The sequence below is a fragment of the Paramisgurnus dabryanus genome, chromosome 20 (assembly GCF_030506205.2).
Source record: "Paramisgurnus dabryanus chromosome 20, PD_genome_1.1, whole genome shotgun sequence".
Classification (NCBI taxonomy): domain Eukaryota; kingdom Metazoa; phylum Chordata; class Actinopteri; order Cypriniformes; family Cobitidae; genus Paramisgurnus; species Paramisgurnus dabryanus.
The window spans coordinates 35,021,952-35,041,909 of record NC_133356.1 but is presented as its reverse complement, the minus strand read 5'-3'; the positions used below and the strand labels follow the sequence as shown (position 1 = coordinate 35,041,909).

The 19,958-nt window shown below is 37.2% G+C and overlaps 1 protein-coding gene across 2 annotated transcripts in view; it reads left to right on the top strand.

Moving 5' to 3' along the window:
* The window catches only part of lrrc1 (leucine rich repeat containing 1), a 45,241-nt gene that overhangs the window by 13,271 nt on the left and 12,012 nt on the right, over positions 1-19,958 (top strand). For both annotated transcript variants that reach the window (XM_065249318.2, XM_065249325.2), the window contains exons 2-10: positions 5,404-5,521; positions 6,083-6,161; positions 7,109-7,198; positions 15,074-15,130; positions 15,234-15,297; positions 16,303-16,377; positions 17,154-17,298; positions 17,560-17,678; positions 19,248-19,331. In XM_065249318.2, coding sequence (XP_065105390.1) covers positions 5,404-5,521; positions 6,083-6,161; positions 7,109-7,198; positions 15,074-15,130; positions 15,234-15,297; positions 16,303-16,377; positions 17,154-17,298; positions 17,560-17,678; positions 19,248-19,331 — 831 coding nt within the window. The remainder of the gene's footprint in view (positions 1-5,403; positions 5,522-6,082; positions 6,162-7,108; positions 7,199-15,073; positions 15,131-15,233; positions 15,298-16,302; positions 16,378-17,153; positions 17,299-17,559; positions 17,679-19,247; positions 19,332-19,958) is intronic.

Here is a 19,958-nt window from a genome sequence, read left to right as displayed (position 1 = left end):
TTTAGCATCTAGTTAGCAAACACGTTAGCGTTGCATAATTGTTTACAATATATCATTTCAGTTTTCTCTGGCTCCATAATGTAATTTAAAAGTTAGGACTGCTGATAATTCGCATGCGATTGTCTCGTGCATCCCTTCAGTAAAGCCGGTTCATTGATTAGTAGTAAATCACCATCAGCTGCTTTCAGAAGCGGCAGCCGGTTCTGAGAGCAGGTGATGCCGCTTTACTACTAACGACGAGATTCGCGTGACAATCGCGTGAAGTTATCGTGCAGCCCTGCTTAATATGTGTTTACTTACGGGTTGTGGATTTAAGGCTATGTTTACACGTGGGCTGTTATTTTCATAAACGGACATTTCAACCTCTCCGGTTTCAAAAATAATATCGTGCACACATGTCAGTTTTCAGAAAAGTGTTTATTTACACGTACCCGTGCATATATGCCGTCAAGAGAAGCTCAAGCCCACGTAAGCCAATCACCGGCAGCGCTGGTGGTGACGCGAACTGGTTCATCATGTTGGAGGGAGGAGTTGTTGCAGTAGGTGATCGATGACTTCAAAGTACCGCGAGAGCGAGTTGAGGAATCATACGTAGAGGTCTAATTTCGAGTCGCTCTCGTGGTACTTTGACATCATCCATTTGTCGGTTCTTGCAGCGCCGCATGAAGTCAAACACGCGCAAGATTGTTGACCTCCGAGCACTCGTCTCTGCTCCTCGACATAATGGAGCAGCTGTATTTGCAAATACAAACACACGAAACGAGTTTGCACGAACAGAAATGTGATCTTGGAAGCGTTCAGAGTAGCAGTCACATGTAAACATGGGTCGCACTTTTGACGTAGGTGCGAGTTCTGGCGCATACTCTGTGACGTTGCCTGCTTAAACATCCGTTTGTCTCACTTTACATGCAACCGTGCAACCGAAGATTTTCAAGATCTCCACTCTGGCCGGAGTTCTTAGAAACAATCGGTTTCAGAGGCGAGTTCTCCGTTTGCGTGTAAACGAGGGGCACAAACGAAGGTAAATCTCTCAGTTTTTAAAAATAACCATGTACGTGTAAACAGAGCCTAAGGTCGGATCCAACAAAGGACTGCAACATCTTTGATGAGTAGATTCCTGGACAAACCAGCACTGAACTGCCACACCGAAGCAGTCACTTGTGAAATGTTTAGATCAGACGGCTAAAGTTGAACTAATTATTGAGGAATTTCTAATTAAATGAATATTAGCCATTGTTCTCGTATATTAATGTTTTCAGAAGCCTTTGCAATGATTTAGTTTCCTGACATCCATCAATTTAACAGCATTTTCTCACGTGGTGTGATGGAGTTTGTTTAGCAACAAGGGGGTGGGGCAGTGGATGGTGGACAGTGCTCGGGGTGGAGACTGAAGGCGGCGACTGTCTCACGGTGATGTAGCAAATTCACGGAAGTACAAACGAACCGTTTTAACTCACAGCTACTTCAAGCAGGCTGTGTGAATTTGACTCTTAAATGACTGTTTTGAAACTTATATGGTACTTACATAGCCCCTAGACCTCAGTTATCATGAAAAAAGCCACAAAATTTCACTTTTGACCATATGTGACCTTTAACATCAGCAGTCAAGCAGGTGTTTTAAATAAACTATGCAAGTTGTTTTGTGCCAGGAATATATGGCTGAAATGTCTGAAATCTGAAAATATTAAGGTATTCCAACAGTCACTTTAAATGTGAAAATTTTATTGGGTGTTGCGGTTGGCATAAGAACTTTGTGTAATGGTACAAGTTGGATTTAACACCTCCAAATCTAAAGACTTGATGGGATGTGGCACGTTTACTTTTTTGTTTTTATCCATTTTTTAGAGACACTTTATGTTCTTCCCTTTCGACATTACACTTCATATACTGCTCTACCGGTTTTAGAAAATACACGCTTGAAAACTTATGGCGCTTGAGACTGCACATGCGCTATAGCGCGTTAGCGCTGACTAGCTCTGTTCACTGCCGCTCTCCGATCGATTCGGGTTTAATCAGACCCAGTACCTGAAGTAATTAAAATGGGACCCACTCAGACCTGACTGACCTTTCAAAATATAGACCCGTGTCCTTCTGTGAAGACCTCTATTGGATACAACTATGATCAAGTTCAGGAACATGAAAGGATACAATGTGACACTGGGCTTGCTTTGCCTTGCACCCAATTCATCGAGAAACAGAGAGCACGCGAATGCACAGCAAACTTACCGGACAGCATACATACTGTCATTATCATGGACAAAAAAAGACAAGTTTGATGCCAAATATACATAGGCGGTTGTTAATATACCTGGGAGAGCTGCCCAAGTAAAGTTAATGTGTGGGAAACACCTTCTGATTGGTGTAATTTGGACAATCTAAGCATGCAACACACAAATGATGGACACGAAAAATATATGTTGGTTATGCATATCGCATACACGCCCATCGCAATGACGATACATTTTTGATATATCGTGCAGTCCTAGTGCTGTGGAATATGAATCGACCTGGTCAGCTATCAAATAAGGCATTTGTTTGGTTCTGCAGGGGTCCTGGTTCAACTTTTAAAGTATAAGATGGGTCTGTTTTTTTGCTAAGGTTTGCATATGGTGGTGTGTTTTTGATGACAGCTTTTTAAAAATTATATCCTATTCTATTCTCAAAATAAGAAATATCCCAGTATATCGACCCACTTACAGTATCACACCGCATCGTACCGCGACCCTTGTATCGGGATACGTATCACATCACCAGATTCTTGCCTATACACAGCAGTGATCTGTGGAAAATGAACTGGATAACTACAGATGGCTTGCGGTCCACCATTCTCCAGAAGCATACGCTTTCTTCTCTTCTTAGCAACGAGACGATAATTCACGTAATTTCAAAATGAATGGTTGTGCCTCACAGACTCGCGTTAATCAAATTTTCTTTCTTTCTTTATTGCTGTACAGATGTGAGAGTTAATACTAAGTGTGATTGATGTAGTTTCAGAAATTATATAGCCTCCATGTTTAAATGGAAAATTAACTTACTAATAGAAAAACTGAATCAAATATTGATTTAGTCTTTTATATTGTGTGGGAGGAAATCCAGATAATATTCAGCTAGGCAATGGATAAAAGCACACCATATGTAAATGACAAGTGATTGATGTGCAATGGTGCTGAAATGATCTGGAATAAAGTTAAGGTGATGTTTGGGGTTTTTAGTTGCTTGAATGTTACCACTAAACTACTACTGCACTGCCACTACTACTAAACTTTCTTGAATAAAATAGTCCCTTTCCTGCCATACTTCCTGCCAATATAAAATTAAGTGATAAGAGAAAATATGTTTAGTTTCTGTCGCCGTATTTTGTATAAAAAGAAATGTTGAAGGGATTGAAAAGCTTTTTTTCTTTATGTATGGCAGGGCAATTCTGCTGTCAAGCTTATACATTGGATTGATTTTAATAACCTTTATGTACATAAATGCACACCTGATACTAGACACTGGCAGAGCAATTGTGCACTGCAGAAAAGGACTGTCACAAAGACAGGTGTCATTATCACAAAACACATTTCAGTGATGCCTGTCATGTATTACAGTCTCCTCATCTGGTATTCCAAGAAGCTACAGTCCTTGACCTTTCCTATAATTACATCTATTGTTATCCCTGTTTGAAACATAAAATTGCTTGCAATCGTTGGTATGAAGTCAAACTGTGTGACACTATTCGTGAAATCATACTGACAGCTCAAAGTTTGAATCATTATCAAAAACTTACAGTTGTAAATGAGAACACAGAATTGTTGCACCTGCTAAATAACTTAATTTTTGTTTATTTTTAACCAAAAAAGTTACAGACCGCAGCTATAGGTTATTGACTGGTTATTGATAATGCTGACTAGGTGTCTATCTGTTCACCTGTCAATCTTTTTTTTTATCTGAACATATAAAGGAAGTACAGAACTTCTGTTCAAAGAACACCAGAAACTGCAGACATGTTGTTTTATTTCTGTTATCTATGTTGTTTTATGAGGTGCGTCAAATGTAGGTTTTTTTTCTCATTGTCAGCCGTGGTGCCAGCAAGAGGTGGGAGGAACTGAAGTAGGTCATGCAGATAGACGTGAATAGCAGATTACATCACAAAATGCTCTACACTGAGTTGCTTTTGCCAGTTCACTGGATGTTGCTAATTGGTGGCCTTTTTTAACTAGTTTTTGTTATTCTGTTGTTCTCTGATGGTGAATTGGAACAGTCCGTCTGGCTTTGGTTCTGTTTCTAGGTCCTTTGCGCAGTGTTTCTTGTATGGCAAGTAGTGCACCAACAACACTGCAAGTTTTAAGGATAAATAAAATGCCAGATATATATATTTTAAAATTGAATGTAGTTTGTTTTTTCTTGCAAAAAATAACCACAGAAGCTGGTTTAAAAACAAACATACAAACACACTACACGAGTGCATGAATAATGTGGATTACTGATTGACAAAGGTGCACTCACATATCCCCTACCCAACCAAACCGTGCCCCAGTGCGATTGTCCCCTCTCTCTACTCCGCCAGAAGCTCAGGCACACTTTCCTCATTAGGATGCAATTGTTTTGAAGAAAACAGGAAGTAAAGCGCTCTCTTAACACTGGAGCTCATCTGTGTTTTTTATTCTGAGTCATTTGGTGCGTGATGACACACATTCCTCTCACATGTCTATCATATTTGCTTAGTTGATCTGTTGCATGTGCAGCTCAGACATTCACGTAACCCTGAAGCTGCTTGCATCAGAAGGTTTTACGAAGGCAGATGAACATGAGTGGTTTTTGATGTTTCTCGCTCCGTGCCTGAGCCCAAGTGAACCGCGCTCGAGCCCACCTCTGCAAGCTAGCCAGGGCGCGATTAACCAAACCGTGCCCGGGCACAGTACAGAGCGATCACACTAGTCAAACGAACCAGGCTTTGGGGGACAAACACGCCTAGGCGTGGTTTGGTTTGGATAGTGTGAGTGTGCCCTTATGCTCTGTTATAAAACAGGGAGTGGGACTGGGACTGGTTTTCATTACAGCAGCAAAGGTTTAAGGTTATACTGTAACATATCTAAAACATGAATCTTTTATTATGCATAATAAAGTTTTATTGCACTTTTTGTTGCTAGAGACCATGTATTGATTGAGCAGGACTATTCCAGATCGGTTTGGCATCGTTGTAGCCTAGAGTTGGGCTTGTGACCCAAAAGTTGCCTTGAGCGAGGCACCTAAACCCCTAATTGCTCACTGTGTACTGCAGTGATAGCCGCTTATTGCACTGTGTGTGTATGTGTGTGTGTTCATCACTACTCACTGGGATGTGTTAAATGTAAAGGTCACATTTCGAGTATCATGTCACTTTTCACTTTAACATAATTGGTGTTGCTTGTTCTCTTGCAGCCATTTTTCAATTTGACGAAACTGCGAAAGCTCAGCCTGAGTGACAATGAGATCCAACGGCTGCCAGGGGACATAGCTAACTTTAATCAACTTGTAGAGTTGGACGTCTCTCGAAACGGTAAGAGATAATTTTCTCCATTTGGCCCTTTGATTTGTCAGACCGCTGTTTAATTAGTTTAAGTGTCTGTAAGTTGGCCTTTCCCATCATTCACCCGACATATCGCTGCAGCTGTTTTTCAATACTTAGCAATTATCTGCGACATTTCGGCATCATCCACAGAAATTCCCAGTGTATCCACACCCAGAATGAGAGTTGAGTTTTCGTTTCTGCTATTTTTATGTAGCTATGCTATTTTTGACGAAGTGGTAATTTTGAAACCAGACTTTCACTGAGGGCTTTAAATGTCTTGTTTCTCTGTTATGGAGTCGAACATTATATTTGCAATGAACTTATATAATGAACATCATTATAGCACATACATTATTGAAATATTGTCTCTGTTTAAGACCCTTAAAAATCATAGCATGATAATGTTCATAGCATAAGTTGGAGGAATGCATGGGATGAATAGCATAGGAGTCTTTATGCCAATGTTGTTAATGTAGGCAGCTGACTAGATCACTGTCAGTAAGTTTTATATTTGTTATGCATGAATTTTATTGTTTTCTTTTTTCACAGATATTATTGAACTTCCTGAAAGCATTTCATATTGTAAAACCCTCCAGGTAGCAGATTTTAGTGGAAATCCTTTGACAAGGTAATTGTTGTGCATTTCAGCTTTTATGCTATTATACTTCTGTTAAACTCCTGACTTAAAGCCTTCATAAATATTTGCTCAGCTGGAAGTTATATGGATGTTAAATGAGTTGCGAACACTGTTTGTAGTCCTATTTACACAACACTGATGAAAGTAAGTGCTGAGGAGTAAATAACTAGCTTAAACTAGCAGTTTTAAGTAGTTGGTTTCCGTATATAGCATAACTTTTCTAGTAACAAGCATTTTTCCTTTCCATTTTTTTTTCTTTAGTATATTGTGCGTTGGGACTAAGTGGTTCTTTAACAAGTCTTTATGATATAGTACATCACAAATGCGTTAGTTGATTCTCTGTGGTTAATTGGCGGTATCCTAATAGTTGTGTCGCTCTTGCCAGGTCATCCATTAGGATTTGTATTGGATGCACTTTGGCCCAGTTTTATAATAGTTGTTTTCATGGTGCAGTGCTTGCCTTCTGTTCTGTTTTCTTGCTACTGGTAAATGCAATTAATCTCTCATTCTTATAGGGATTGCAATTATTTGTCTTTTTTTAAGTATTGCATTTTTTATTTGAGTTGGTGATGATTGTCATATTTGACATGCATGTCGGTTTGCTGTAATATTTATACTTTTGTATTGATATATCCAATATTTATGTCTTGTGAAGCAAATTTTGTGAATGTTATTTACAACATTATTAGTGTTAATTCAGAGCATTACAGCCTCTGGCCACACATCATGAGCGTGATCTTTTTGTGGTGTTTGCTGTTGTCTCTCAGCGAAAGAATATTCAAATCTCAAATTTGAAAATTGAATGTGAACCCACCAAACGATTATTTGAATAATTTAATATTTTGGTACAGCCCTAATACAGTCATATTTATATGAATTGTGCAGTGTCTTTCATCCTCTGTTTGCTGTTAATTTAATTCACATTTGTGCTGTTTCAGATTGCCAGAAAGTTTTTCCGAATTGAGGAATTTAACATACCTTTCCATCAATGACATTTCTTTGCAAGCACTCCCAGACAACATTGGAAAGTAAGTGCTTCATTTCCTTATTTTGCATCTAAATCTAAAGAAATTGTTTTTGCTACAATTCATCTGTTATTTGTCTTTTAATATTCGATTTGTTAGATTGATTGATCAATAATTAATTAATTCAAATGCAACTCATGCAGATATAATTAAGATGGGTATATTATATAATTTACATTCTTCTAACATTCTTGTATGATTATTTTTTTATCTTTTTGTCTGGACATTCAGAAATGTCTGGGTCTTTTCAGATTGTATTAAAATGTCTAAATGACATTTTTGTAAGTAATAAGTAATTTTATAAAGTTTTTATTAATGTTAAACCTTTACTATTATATTAGTTGCAGTAGTAGGATATTTTCTTAAAAAATTAACAACAGAACACTTGTTCACCGAATCAAACCTGTATGTACAAGTCTGAAGATTCTGATTCAAAGGCATATTGATTTAGATTTTTTTTGGCGTCTCTGTTGGTTTGTTTTGTGGGAGATGGTTTTGTGTGTCTGCCCTGTGATGCATTTCTCCTCGATGTTGGGTTTGTTGGACATTTGTGATGTATACAGCATTTGACTAACTGATTGATAAGATTAAAAATCATTAAAACCACAAGTATTATTTGAAACAATCTAATGCCCCATTTGATCTATCGTTTCTAAAGATGCATTCCTATTTCTAGATCATTTTACCAGTCATGCTCCCCTTAGCAGTGAGATCAACAGTTTGTTGTTTGTGTGTCTTAAGATTTCTTAAGCTGGTGAATGCTCTGTGTTGAAGTTTCTCTCTGGGGCCACAATATCTTAAAAACAGTCCAGTGTGCATGTAAGTGGTTTAGGCCAGCCATAGTTCCAGTATATCTTGATATCACATCCAATCCTCGTCTCCTTAGTATCTTGGTCTGGGAAATGTCTGTGTATTTTTTTCTTTTGCATTGTGATTTCACAGCTCTCTTTATTTCCAGTGTAATTTCTTTTTCCATGGATATTTTCACAGTGCAATAGATGGAACTTTTCAAGTTTATCTTGAAAAATGTTCTCAATATGCACTGGTTAGTTAGTTAATTTCTAAACAATCAATTAAATTAGTTGAACAATTGTTGAATATCTGGAATTATCAAAATAATATTTGTTTGCTATTGAACATTGCAGGTGACCGGTAAAGACTTTGTGATTGCTTTAATAACTTAATGTCTATATTACTTTAAAGAGCCACACAGATCCAAAATCGAAACTGACCTGTATTGCAGTGTGTCATGTAGCTGTCCATCAATGTCAACAATGTGCAAAGTGGTTGAACCAAAAAGTGCACGATTATAAAGTTATTGGCTTTTAAAGCAGGGAGTCGACTCTCAATCGCTAAAACGAGTCGTTATATGGATTGAATTTACCTGCCTGACTTTTCCACATCACACAAACGCTTCCACGTCACACGAGATACAAATTTTCCGCCTACAGCCTTGCCCGTGGGAGAAACGAAAACTATGACCTTCCCACAGCTAGTTAGTGTGTGTAAACATCAGCTCACCAATGTGTTTTCAGTTTGTGTTGTTTTCACTACCAAAGGAGACTTTTTCAAGGAGGGATATACTAAATGTCTGGCTGTGAAGAATCAGTGGTTAAAATACATTTTTAAAGGAGGGATTTAGACGTTTGGCAATGAAAGATGGTTCAGTACCCACTTTATTTGGAACAACATGCGTCTCCTAACCACAACCTGTAAGTATGATTATAGCCACATACTTGCTTAAATGAGTGTAAAATGTCTATCGTTGTTTTTATTGCTTGTATTAATGATGAAGGATGTCGTTGTTTAAACTCTATATACTGTCAGAGCCACGATAGTAAGCGGTTAACGTAACTCATGCTCACTAAGGGTTTTGCTATGACCCGGTTAGTTTACGTAAATGCTTAAATGAGTGTAAAATGTAAGTTTCTATCGTCGTTTTTATAGCTTGAATTAATGATGAATGATGTCGTTGTTTAAACTCTTAATTTGCTGTCAGAGAGTCACGTTAGCAAACGCCTAACGCATGCTGACTTACGGTTTTGCTATGACCCGGTTAGTTTACATAGTTGCTTAAATGAGTGTAAAATGTTAGTTTCTATTGTCGTTGTTATTGCTTGGATTAATGATGAATGATATGTATTGATGTCGATAATGTCTTCTCAGTAAATCATGTTAGTACTAGGTCAATACATACATTGCACTATTGTTGGTCTGTGCCAGTGATCTGTGGTCTATGCAGAGACTCTGTCAGTTGACCAATCAGAGCAGAGAAGGCTACTGAAAAGTGGGGTTTAGGCAGACTGAGTCTTTGAACGGCTTCACACAAATCGTTTGGGGATCTCTGAGAAATGGGGTAATTTTAAATTTATATTTTGACATAATAACAGTGTTTTTTGACCTTGCATGCATTTAAACCTGTTGCACGGGACTTATAAACAGTGATAGGATGCTTAAAATTGTCATCTTCCTGGCTCTTTAAACTTAATGCAAGTTTTTAAGATGATTGTGTTTTGCACAAAGAATTTCTTTAAATTCTCATTACCTCAATACTAAAAAACCCAACGAAGACCCCCATGTAATATCACTAATGAACATCTGCTCAACTAATACCAATACAAAACACAGATGTGAACTTTTGACATTACAACATCAACAAAAACAGCACAACCTCAGATAGTAACCAACCCCCTTATACAGAATATAATCATACATAAAGATCTGAACAATTTGGCATATCTGCTTTCAAGCTGCTACGTGCAGGCTGATGGAGGGCTTGTTTTCCAGGTCATTGTGTCAAATGTTTTCAGTGGAATATAAAAAAGTAGGTTTTGCTTGAGAAAGTTTGAAACTATACATTTTGATGGTGATGCGGCTCGATGCCACGGTGTGCATTATTTTAGAATAATTCAAAGGACCGGAGTTAATTATTCCGCTTATACCACGGTTACCACAAACATTGCTCTGGTGGTTATTTTAAGACATTTGACAGGTTAGGTGTGTGTTTTATCGAAAAATAATAAACACTCGTGCAACATTTCTCAACCTATCAAAATAAAGCATTTAACAGGCCTGTGGTATAAATATATGTAAAATAAACATTTTACTTAGTTTTTCAGCAACATTTTTCTGCTTGGTCAAGCAATTTGTGGATGACTTTCCTTAGGCATGACACCTCACTCACAATCCATAGCATAATATTCCAATAATGACAATTTATAGCAACACATTGCAAGTGCCAAAGCTGTTCTGATCTGCTCGCCTGGGCCCTCCATCATTAGACAGATATGCAAGTAATGTTGTTTGTCTTATAAATATATTACGGAAAGTTGCATATGTTTTTCCAAAAAATGTTTGTTAGCTTTAGGTTGCACCGAAAGGAAACATTTTGGCTGAAGCCTAAAAAAAAAACTTTGGCTGAAGCCTAAAAAAAAAACTCTCCGCTGAAGGCCGAATAACAAATTCAATTTTTTTCTCCAAATAATTTTGCTGATTTTCTCACCATTGCATAAGTTACATGTTCAGAATTTCCTTTTTTACTATATTTCACATTATTTAACAATTAATTTTTTTTTTCATTTCAGCAGAGATTATAGGCTTTACACCTGGGGCCTCATTTATCAACAGTGCGTAGAAAATGTTCTATATTTGTACCTACGAATGAAATTTAGAATGTGCCTAAGTACAAAAAAATCGGGATTTATCAAACGTGCGCATGGGGTTCGTACGCACATCAGTAAGTAATCCTTGATGATAAATCCCACTTGTTCTTAAGCACCATGCTAGTGCACGTTCATGGTCATTTGCATTCCGAAACGCCTCCGATGAACCATATATGGTGACAACACCTCCCGTTATAAGTCACGTGGTTGTGCTTTTTCCCACAGAAATTGAGTTACTGGTGGATGAGGTTAAATCCTAATAACACATCCTGTTTGGTTTAGTTAGTGCGGGAGGAATGACTAACAAAAGAAAGCAAATCTACATGTGAACATGTTACCAGTGAGTTTAATTCCGTTGAATATGAGGAGAGAACACTTCCAGAAATAAAAAAAGTGGGTTGACATTAAATTAACAGCAAAAAAAAAAACGCGTCACAGCACACCGACGTGAAACGAGTGCAACTGGAGGAGGACAGACAACTTTCCACCTTGGACAGCAGCATATATAACCAGCATCATTGCCGCGATCTTTGAAAACGCGCTACCGGCGGAATGGATTATTTGCCAAGTCTTCCAATAACGCAAGATAATCCATTGCGCTGTGTCAAGCATTTGTCGGAGACTTAATTTATACAAATCACATGTAGAGCTTTCACAGATACATATCACAAATAAATCATTATACTTATTTGCTGTTACCATACTGACATTGATAATTTTTAACACCTGCTTGTGGATAAAAAATAGACACTTCTTTACTCACTGGAACAGGGTCCTATGTAGTATCGCTATTCTACCACTAGATGCTGTGCGTACGCATACTCAGAGGTGTGCGTATATTTACACACATTTCTACGTATAAGTGCAATTTGATAAATTCCACACTTTGCGTAAAACTGTTCCTACGCACACTTTACGCACACTTCTGTGCGTACGCACGTTTGATAAATGAGGCCCCTGGTCTCTTTTCTGATAACTACAAATTTTTTTAACTGTTCCATTTGCATTCGACCACAAATGAGTCTTGGCTAAATGGATATTAATCCAATCTTTTATTGCTGTACAAAATGCAAAATACCTATTCATTTCTCTGCCTTAGGAATCTTGCATGGGTTCTTATGCAACAAAAGGCAGCACTAATGCACTAACATAACTTATGTTAAGCAGTGGATATGCAATCAAAAAGCTTATTGTTAATTTTTTTTTTGTCATTTAATATGAGCGTGTTTGTCAATGTAAGACTTTACTTGTTCTAGGAAGTTTTTATTACCTACTGTTGTTGCTCTTCGTTCCTCTTCTCATGTATGACATGAAGTGAAGCCCTAAACAGTCTTTCACTCTTTATACTGGTGCATTCACAGGATCATAAGTGAGTGTCATCAAAGAAATTGTTCTGTAAAATTTATTCCGTCTTTTCACTTTTTCGGCCAAACACCGAAAATTTGGTTTTTGCTTTATTCGTCCGAATAATTTTAGTTCCCAAACATTCGGTGCATTTTTAGTTAGCTTCATGTTACACTTCAAGGTAGTTTACATTGATGATTTTTGGACATTAGGACCAGTAAATAAGATTGCAAGCACACAATCAGTTATCGTAATCAATGGGCATTTGATCATAGCCAAATGATGATGGCTAGGCGACATGGCAAGTGCAAGTGATGGCAAGTGCAGTATCTCTAAGGCTTCTGGCTTCCATGCCAGAAGTGGTGAGAACTTACCAACAGTAGTCCCAAGAGGGACAATCCATGCTAGTAAATGCACAGGGGGAACAAAGGCTATCCCGAATGGTACGAGCCAACAGAAAGTGTACTGTGCCAAGTCACACAAAATTTTAATGACTTTATGGGAGGTATGTGTCACAACACACAGTGCATCAGTCTTTGCAGCATATGGTTCTGCCTGCAAAAAGTTGAAAGCACCAACAATAGTAATGTGATTGTCAGAAGTGGACCTTGAGGCAGTGAAAAAAGATCCCCAGAACCAACGAGTCCTGTTTTCTTTAACATTACATGGATGGCCATGTACGTGTGTGCCATTATTCATTACAAGTGACAGCACCAGAATCCATTGTGGGATGATAACCAGCCTCTGGATAGAGTTTGACGTTTTGCTGGGAAGCCTTTTGGGTTAAACCTTTCCGGCCCGCCCCCTTATTTTATGTGACTTACGAACTATTATATTATTATAAATTTTTTATAATGGGGAAAGGTCGAAAGACTAAATCCTATCCAGTGATGAAATGTTTTGTGATGTCCAGCTGGGATTAGCACACAATGCTTTTGTCCGATTCGCAAACTAAGTAATGAGTCATTTGAACCGATTCATTTAATTGAAACTACTGATCTGTCCGACTCTGAAATCATGAAACGTCTGTCAATCACTCGCTCCAACTTAAGCCAGGTAAAAAAATTCACAGCTTTTTTGCAAAGAGGGCAAGAAATGATGACAGTGAGAGTGACTGGTATCTGTGTCTGATAAATGTATGACCTATAATGTGAAGGAGGGAGTAAAACTCTTCTGAAAGATTATAGTTTTTCTAACCATACTTTGGCTTAAATATTGATGTTTACATATAAAATATTTCAGAGCACTTTGGCCTCTCTGATCACATGAATTGGGTATTATTTTACTCTGTGTCTATGAACACCGAAGACCAATTTTTACGCAGGAAAGACCCTGTTTTGGTATCGGAAAATGCATCTCATTTTATTACCTCTGCAATGAAGGATCAGAGAAATCTGTGTGACCACAATAATTTTTTTAAATGATTTGTATAATAATAAACACTTAAATACACTTTTTTTGTCCCAGGCTTCTACTTTCATTAATTGAATTATTACTAAAACCAGTAGTAATTGATTGCAGAGGACATTATGCAATGTAATAAATGAGTTAATGCATTCATACAGTCTTACAAATACAACTGGCCCATCGAGAGCAAATGTAATGCTGTTGTTGAGTTTGACACCCCTGCTCTAGAACCTCAGGCTAAATGCCTGAATAAAGGAAAAGAAAGATTTCCTGTTTCCTGTCTATGGTTGAATCTGACTCGGTAAAGCATCAGGGGACGGGGAGAGGCAGAATGTCACTGCTGACTTTAATAGCCCCTATGACATTGCTAAAAAGAAAATGATTTTGTGTATTTGTTGTTATGCAATGTATTTACACGGTTTATGGTTCAAAAACACATTATTTCCAAGTAGCCTACCATACATCATCTTTGGCCCGCCTTTCTGAAACATGTTGCTTTGTACAAAGCTTATCATTCTGAAAAGCTAGGTGTGATCCGATTGGCCAGCTATCCAGTGCGTTGTGTTTTCCCAAATACCTCAAACGTTTGATGGAAATGAAATGCTCCTTACCGTATTTGGAAGATCGGTTCCCATAGCAAAAATACAAGCCCGAATTGGATCCAGAAAAAATGCAGATGACCAAACTTTGCCAGCGTGGCCCTATAGGCTTTGTATTGGCAAAATTTGGCCCGTGGAGAAAAGTACATGAGAAACCTTGTGCTATACCCTCAACATCGAGTGGCATTTTCTTATCTGTGACTTCAGTTAATATTTCAGATTCAGAATAAAAAGTTTATAGAAATTCCAGTTCAGTTAGAAGCAAATATATGTAATTTGATTATTTTATGTGTGTCATTTGTGTTTTGATAGATGATTTATCTCAATATTCTACATTACAAGTAATGTATTTTTTTATTTGGGCTACTTGCATTTATTTCGGTGCCTGTCCGAAAGGCTACCAGGGATTTTGTAATTTAAGCCCTGGCATAAGTAACACAAACAAGCGGTTGTTAGTGCTAGATCTGTCAAACAATGGAAAAAAATGGTCTTATGTGAACACAACAAATTTTTTGTTTGCATACAGAGACACCTCAGCTCTTCTTATTTTGTCAAATTGACATTGGCACAGCTAACCCTCTCTTACAAGACTCCCCAGTGTCCCCTAGCTCTTACATTTGAGCATCTTTAAGCTAGCCATTTTTGCCTAAAATGTACGCTTAACGTTTTATCAATCAGTTTCTGATGAGTTCCCATCCCATCAGGTGTTCTTCATTGTTCAGTCCAAGTTTTAAACATTTAAGCATACACCTTCAGATCAAGTAGTTTCTAAGATCGCTGTAAACATTTCTGTCAAGTGATCTTCAATTTATGAATGGTGGGGAACATTTTGACTTATGATTGTGCAATGTTTTTTTTTCACCTAGCCTCTGTAACTTGATATCACTGGAACTCAGAGAGAATGCGCTGACTTATTTACCAGAGTAAGTGTACACCTTACAAACATTTTTTGTGCGCTTTCATGTGTATTTTAATGTGTTCTAGAAAGGAAACCAAAACATATTTCTTCTGCTTTGATCCAATCAGGTCTCTGTCTCAACTTCAGAAACTTGAAGAACTTGATGTAGGAAACAATGAACTGTATACTTTGGTAAGTGCTAAGATATTTATGACCTGCTCTTAAAATGACTAAAAAACAGGGCTAGAAATGGCAGAAACTCACAAGGGGGACTCTAATTTAAATGGGGGGGGGGGGGGGGTTCTTTGTTCTCAGGTTAAAGAAACATTTTGTAGAGCAGGGATGGGCAACTTCGGTCCTGGAGGGCCAGTGTCCTTCAGAGTTTAGCTTCAACCATAATTAAACACACCTGAAGCAGCCAATTAAAGCCTCACTAGGCATACTAGAAACATTTAGGCAGGTGTGCTGAGGCAAGTTGGAGCTAAACTCTGCAGGACACCGGCCCTCCAGGACCGAAGTTGCCCATCCCTGTTGTAGAGTGTGAAAATTTTTATAGATATTATAAATCAGAGGAAAAGTCTGAAATGAAACCAATGCATCAGTCATAAAGTGCCATTGTGACTGTGAAGTATTATAAAATAATAGTTGCAATAATATATCATAATGGTGAGTCATTTTTAACTGTTATTAACTTGTTTAAATTATAATTCCTTTTCAATTCCACCATTTATAAAATTTCACCAGCGAGGTGGACTCCTTCCCCCCATATCCAGGCCGGCTAATAACCATAATTAGGAGCTGGCTACTGTACATGAGGCTTTAGTATCTAACATTTAGTGATTTATTCTTAAAGATGAAAACCAAAATTTGAAATAAAAAGTTTTAAGTAAGTACGTTTAAAATAATTTTTTTTATGTTTATGTATTTTCCTTATCCTCATTAACAACGGTTTGCTGCTGATAATGATTTATAAGTTTTTTTAATTGCACGGAAATAAACAAGGAGTTAAAGTTTGTAAAGTAAGCAGATATGGTGATATAGAGGCAAAAGATGCATCTTTAAGGGCCAGATTTACTAACAGCTTGCACCGGTTCACAAACGTTTAACATTGGTGTGCATTCTCGTGCACAGTGGTAACAGTCTCCCACTGCATACTTACTTCTCCATCTGAAGCCTGTCAAACCTGTTTTCTTGCAGCCCGAGACAATCGGTTATCTTGTCAGCCTAAAGGACCTCTGGCTGGATGGGAACCAGCTGTCTGAAATACCACCGGTAAAGTATTTCTGAAATGTTCTGTTGATGTCATTTTTAGAAAACTGTCAGCAACATTTTCTCCATTCCTCATATACCGTATTCTGACTCCAAGCAGTGAGGGTTGTCATTATCATCAAAGTGAATTGCTTGTTTTATTTGGAGGCTTAAGCACCTCTCACATTTTCTACAGAAAAAATGTAGTTTAAAAAAGTTTTTCCCAAAATTTAGCACAGGCATTTAGCAATTAAAATAGACAAACAAAAAACAGTATAGGAAATGAAAACTTACATCTCTCACATGGGTCCTGGACCATCCTTGTTCTTGTTGTCAGGATGATTTAAGAAAAATAATTACTCGCTTCAGTAGCATAAAGGTTTTCGCCACTATTTAGAACATATGAATCAACTAGTTGTGATTTCAGACACCGCTTTCTTGTTTCAGTCCACGAGCTTTCCAGCGTGTTATGGTTTGCGCAGTCATTTTTTTTAAAGGGTCGCGCTTTAAAAAAAATCTGAAAACCACTGTCCTACATTAGCTTGTTGAACACATGTACTTGTTAGCTTTTTATTTGTCTCTCTTCTGTCTCTGTCTTTTTATTGTTTTTATTGCTAAAACAAACACGCGTACATCTCTCCTTCATGAATATAGCCATTCAACATTATTTTTAATGAAGCTGTTATTTGTTATAATCAAATGCTATAACTTTCCCTTTATCCTTAAGGCGTTTGCAAAAAAAAGTTGTGCTGTTGCATCTCTGCATTCATGTGTGCACCTGTGTGATGTCTTTTCCTCAGGAACTAGGTAGCATGAGAAGCCTTACATGTCTGGATGTATCGGAGAACAAATTGGAGCACCTTCCAGATGAGATGGGAAACCTCCTTGCCCTTTCTGACCTCCTGATGTCCCAGAACCTCATTGACATGCTCCCAGAGAGCATAGGTCAGTGTTTATGCATCTAACATCCTACAGCAGGGTCTGTTTGTGTTTACCTGCAGAAACAGGATAATGATCCTATTAAAAGAGAGTAAAGCAAAATAAGTCTTAGCCTATGTTTTGCATCAAATAAACCATAGTTTAAGAGTTTAGTTTAACAGCACAACTGATCTGATTTTGTTATTTCATAGCAGTGTTAAGCTGAAGTGTGCGATGTTTTACACTAGGATGGGATTTTTACACTATGATCTTAATGTTCTCCTTTAGGAAAATTAAGGCGGCTTTCGATATTGAAAGCAGATCAAAATCGCTTAGTCCAGCTGCCTGAGAGCATAGGTGACTGTGAAAGCCTCACTGAACTGGTGCTTACTGAAAACCAGCTTGTGGTAAGTTTCCATGACATGCAAATCACCCAAGTGCACCAATCACTGCCTTTATTTCTTTATTAACTATTTATTAAGCATGGAAAGTTGTAGAAATTTAGTATGGTAAGAAAATCAAGCTTGTGTATTGTTACCGCAAATTGCTAGTTAAAGAAGGTGCTTAACCTACAGAAAATCAACTGTATATTTATTTTATATGAAGATTGCAACCCTAACCAAAAGTTGGATCATGTCCAAATACAGTTTGTTTGATATTCAATTATTATTGTTTTAAAGCATAAAGTGTAAATCTGTAATCTGAAACAGGCCCTGCACTTTACCAAATATATAAAATTACTGGTAACTTGCAGAGTAATTTTCTTTACATGGGTTATAGTTAAATGATGTCTAGCTGACATTACCCACAAAATCGTACCTGACAGCTGGAATTATAAATTAATAGTCTCAGTTTACTGTTGTCAATCCGGGTAAGACAAAGGGATTTTGATACACTTTTTATGTACTTGGCACTTGCTGTACCTCAAGGGCTAATTTATGTTTATTTTTAACCAGTTACAGATTGCAGTTTTAAATAATTAACTAAAAAATGTTAAAAAAAATTATAAAATGTTCTCTATAATGGGGAAATCATGCAGTAATATCAGAATTTGACGGTTTGAAATCATCTCCGTTTCGTATGTCACGAACATGTAACCAATCACATCATCACAGTTGAACGAGTAGATCAGTAGTTCGAGTCATTAGCTGGGTTCCCATCATCGTGATTTCAAGCGCATTTTGAAGTATTGCATAAGAAATGAGTGATCGAAATGTCAAATTTAATTGAATAAAAGTTTTTACGCTCGTTTGAGTTGTTTTTTGACTTATGCGAAAAATGGTAAATGCGAAAAATGGGAAAATGAAACACATTTGCCATAGCGACATAGCGAACATTAGACCCACGTGACTGATTGTTTAGCTGTATCAACTGTCATTGTCTTCACCATATATTGGGCTTGACGTCTGTGCACAGCATTCAGTTTGGCAATTATGAGCTGCACAGGCAGTACATTTATAACTTGCCCAATCGTAAATAAATGCAGTCCTGTCTCAATTTTCTTGTTTTATTTACTGTTGATTACTAGGTTACCAATATCACAGTCATGTGCTCAAACAACTTGATGGAAACACACCTAATTCGCATTTGTTTGTTTTCCTTTTTTGCAAATTTTGAAAGGGAGAAACCCCACTATAGATATGCATGGATGCTAGATAGACTCAGCTGAAATGATTGCAGCACTGCTGCTTCAGCTCTACTTCTGTGATGCTCACATGTGAAGTGTTAATTATCTTTAACCTGTTAACATCAGCGCTAAAAAAATTAGTGCTGCAAATGCACAGTTCACAGTTCATTGCATTGTGTAAAAAAGGCAGTTATGTGTCTGAAACTTCTGAAACACTGAGACTAATGATGTTCAAAGTTGAGTTTTAAGTGATAAAATTATGTATTGCAGGGTAGCTTCAAATTGTTAGAAAGGATGATTTTTTCTTTGACAGTAGAGGTATTGATGTAGGAATGTATTTTTCCCTCAGAACCTGCCAAGAAGTATCGGAAAGCTAAAGAAACTGTCCAACTTCAACTGTGATAGAAATCGACTGACATCTTTACCAAAAGAGGTATGAGACCCTGGTGTGTCCAAATGAAAGCAATTCAGCCCTCGAATCTTATTGGAAAAGATCATCTTTCCAATCTAGGCCAAATATAAATGTCTTCACATGATTTTATTATCTGTACACTTACTAAGTTAGCTGGTAATGAACCTTGACAATATAGTTTGTGTTTTGTTAATGAAGAGTAGCTACAAAGCTTTTGTGATTATATTAATATATCTGGGGAATGAGGTTTTGTTAACACTACTACTGTACAGTTCTGCATGAGAAGCATAATTACTGATTTACTCTAAAAAGCTTACTGTCATTTTCTTGAAGTAATATGAAATGAACAGGTTGATGTTATTCTGACATTTCTTTTGAAAATCACAATACATTGTATTTACAAAATGTTAACTCCTTTAAGAAGGGATCTCTCATGACTTTAAGGTAACATGAAACAAACTGTTTTCAAAATATAAATAGTTGATCCAAAATGTTGTAAGGTTTGCTACAAACTATATTTATGCAGTGCATACAGTTACCAACAGCTAATTTTCTGTAATGTTTTGATTTCGTTTGAACTAGTTTTTCCGAAATTTAACCCACGCAGTTTACAGTATATAGAACGGTATAAAGTACAACTTTATAAAC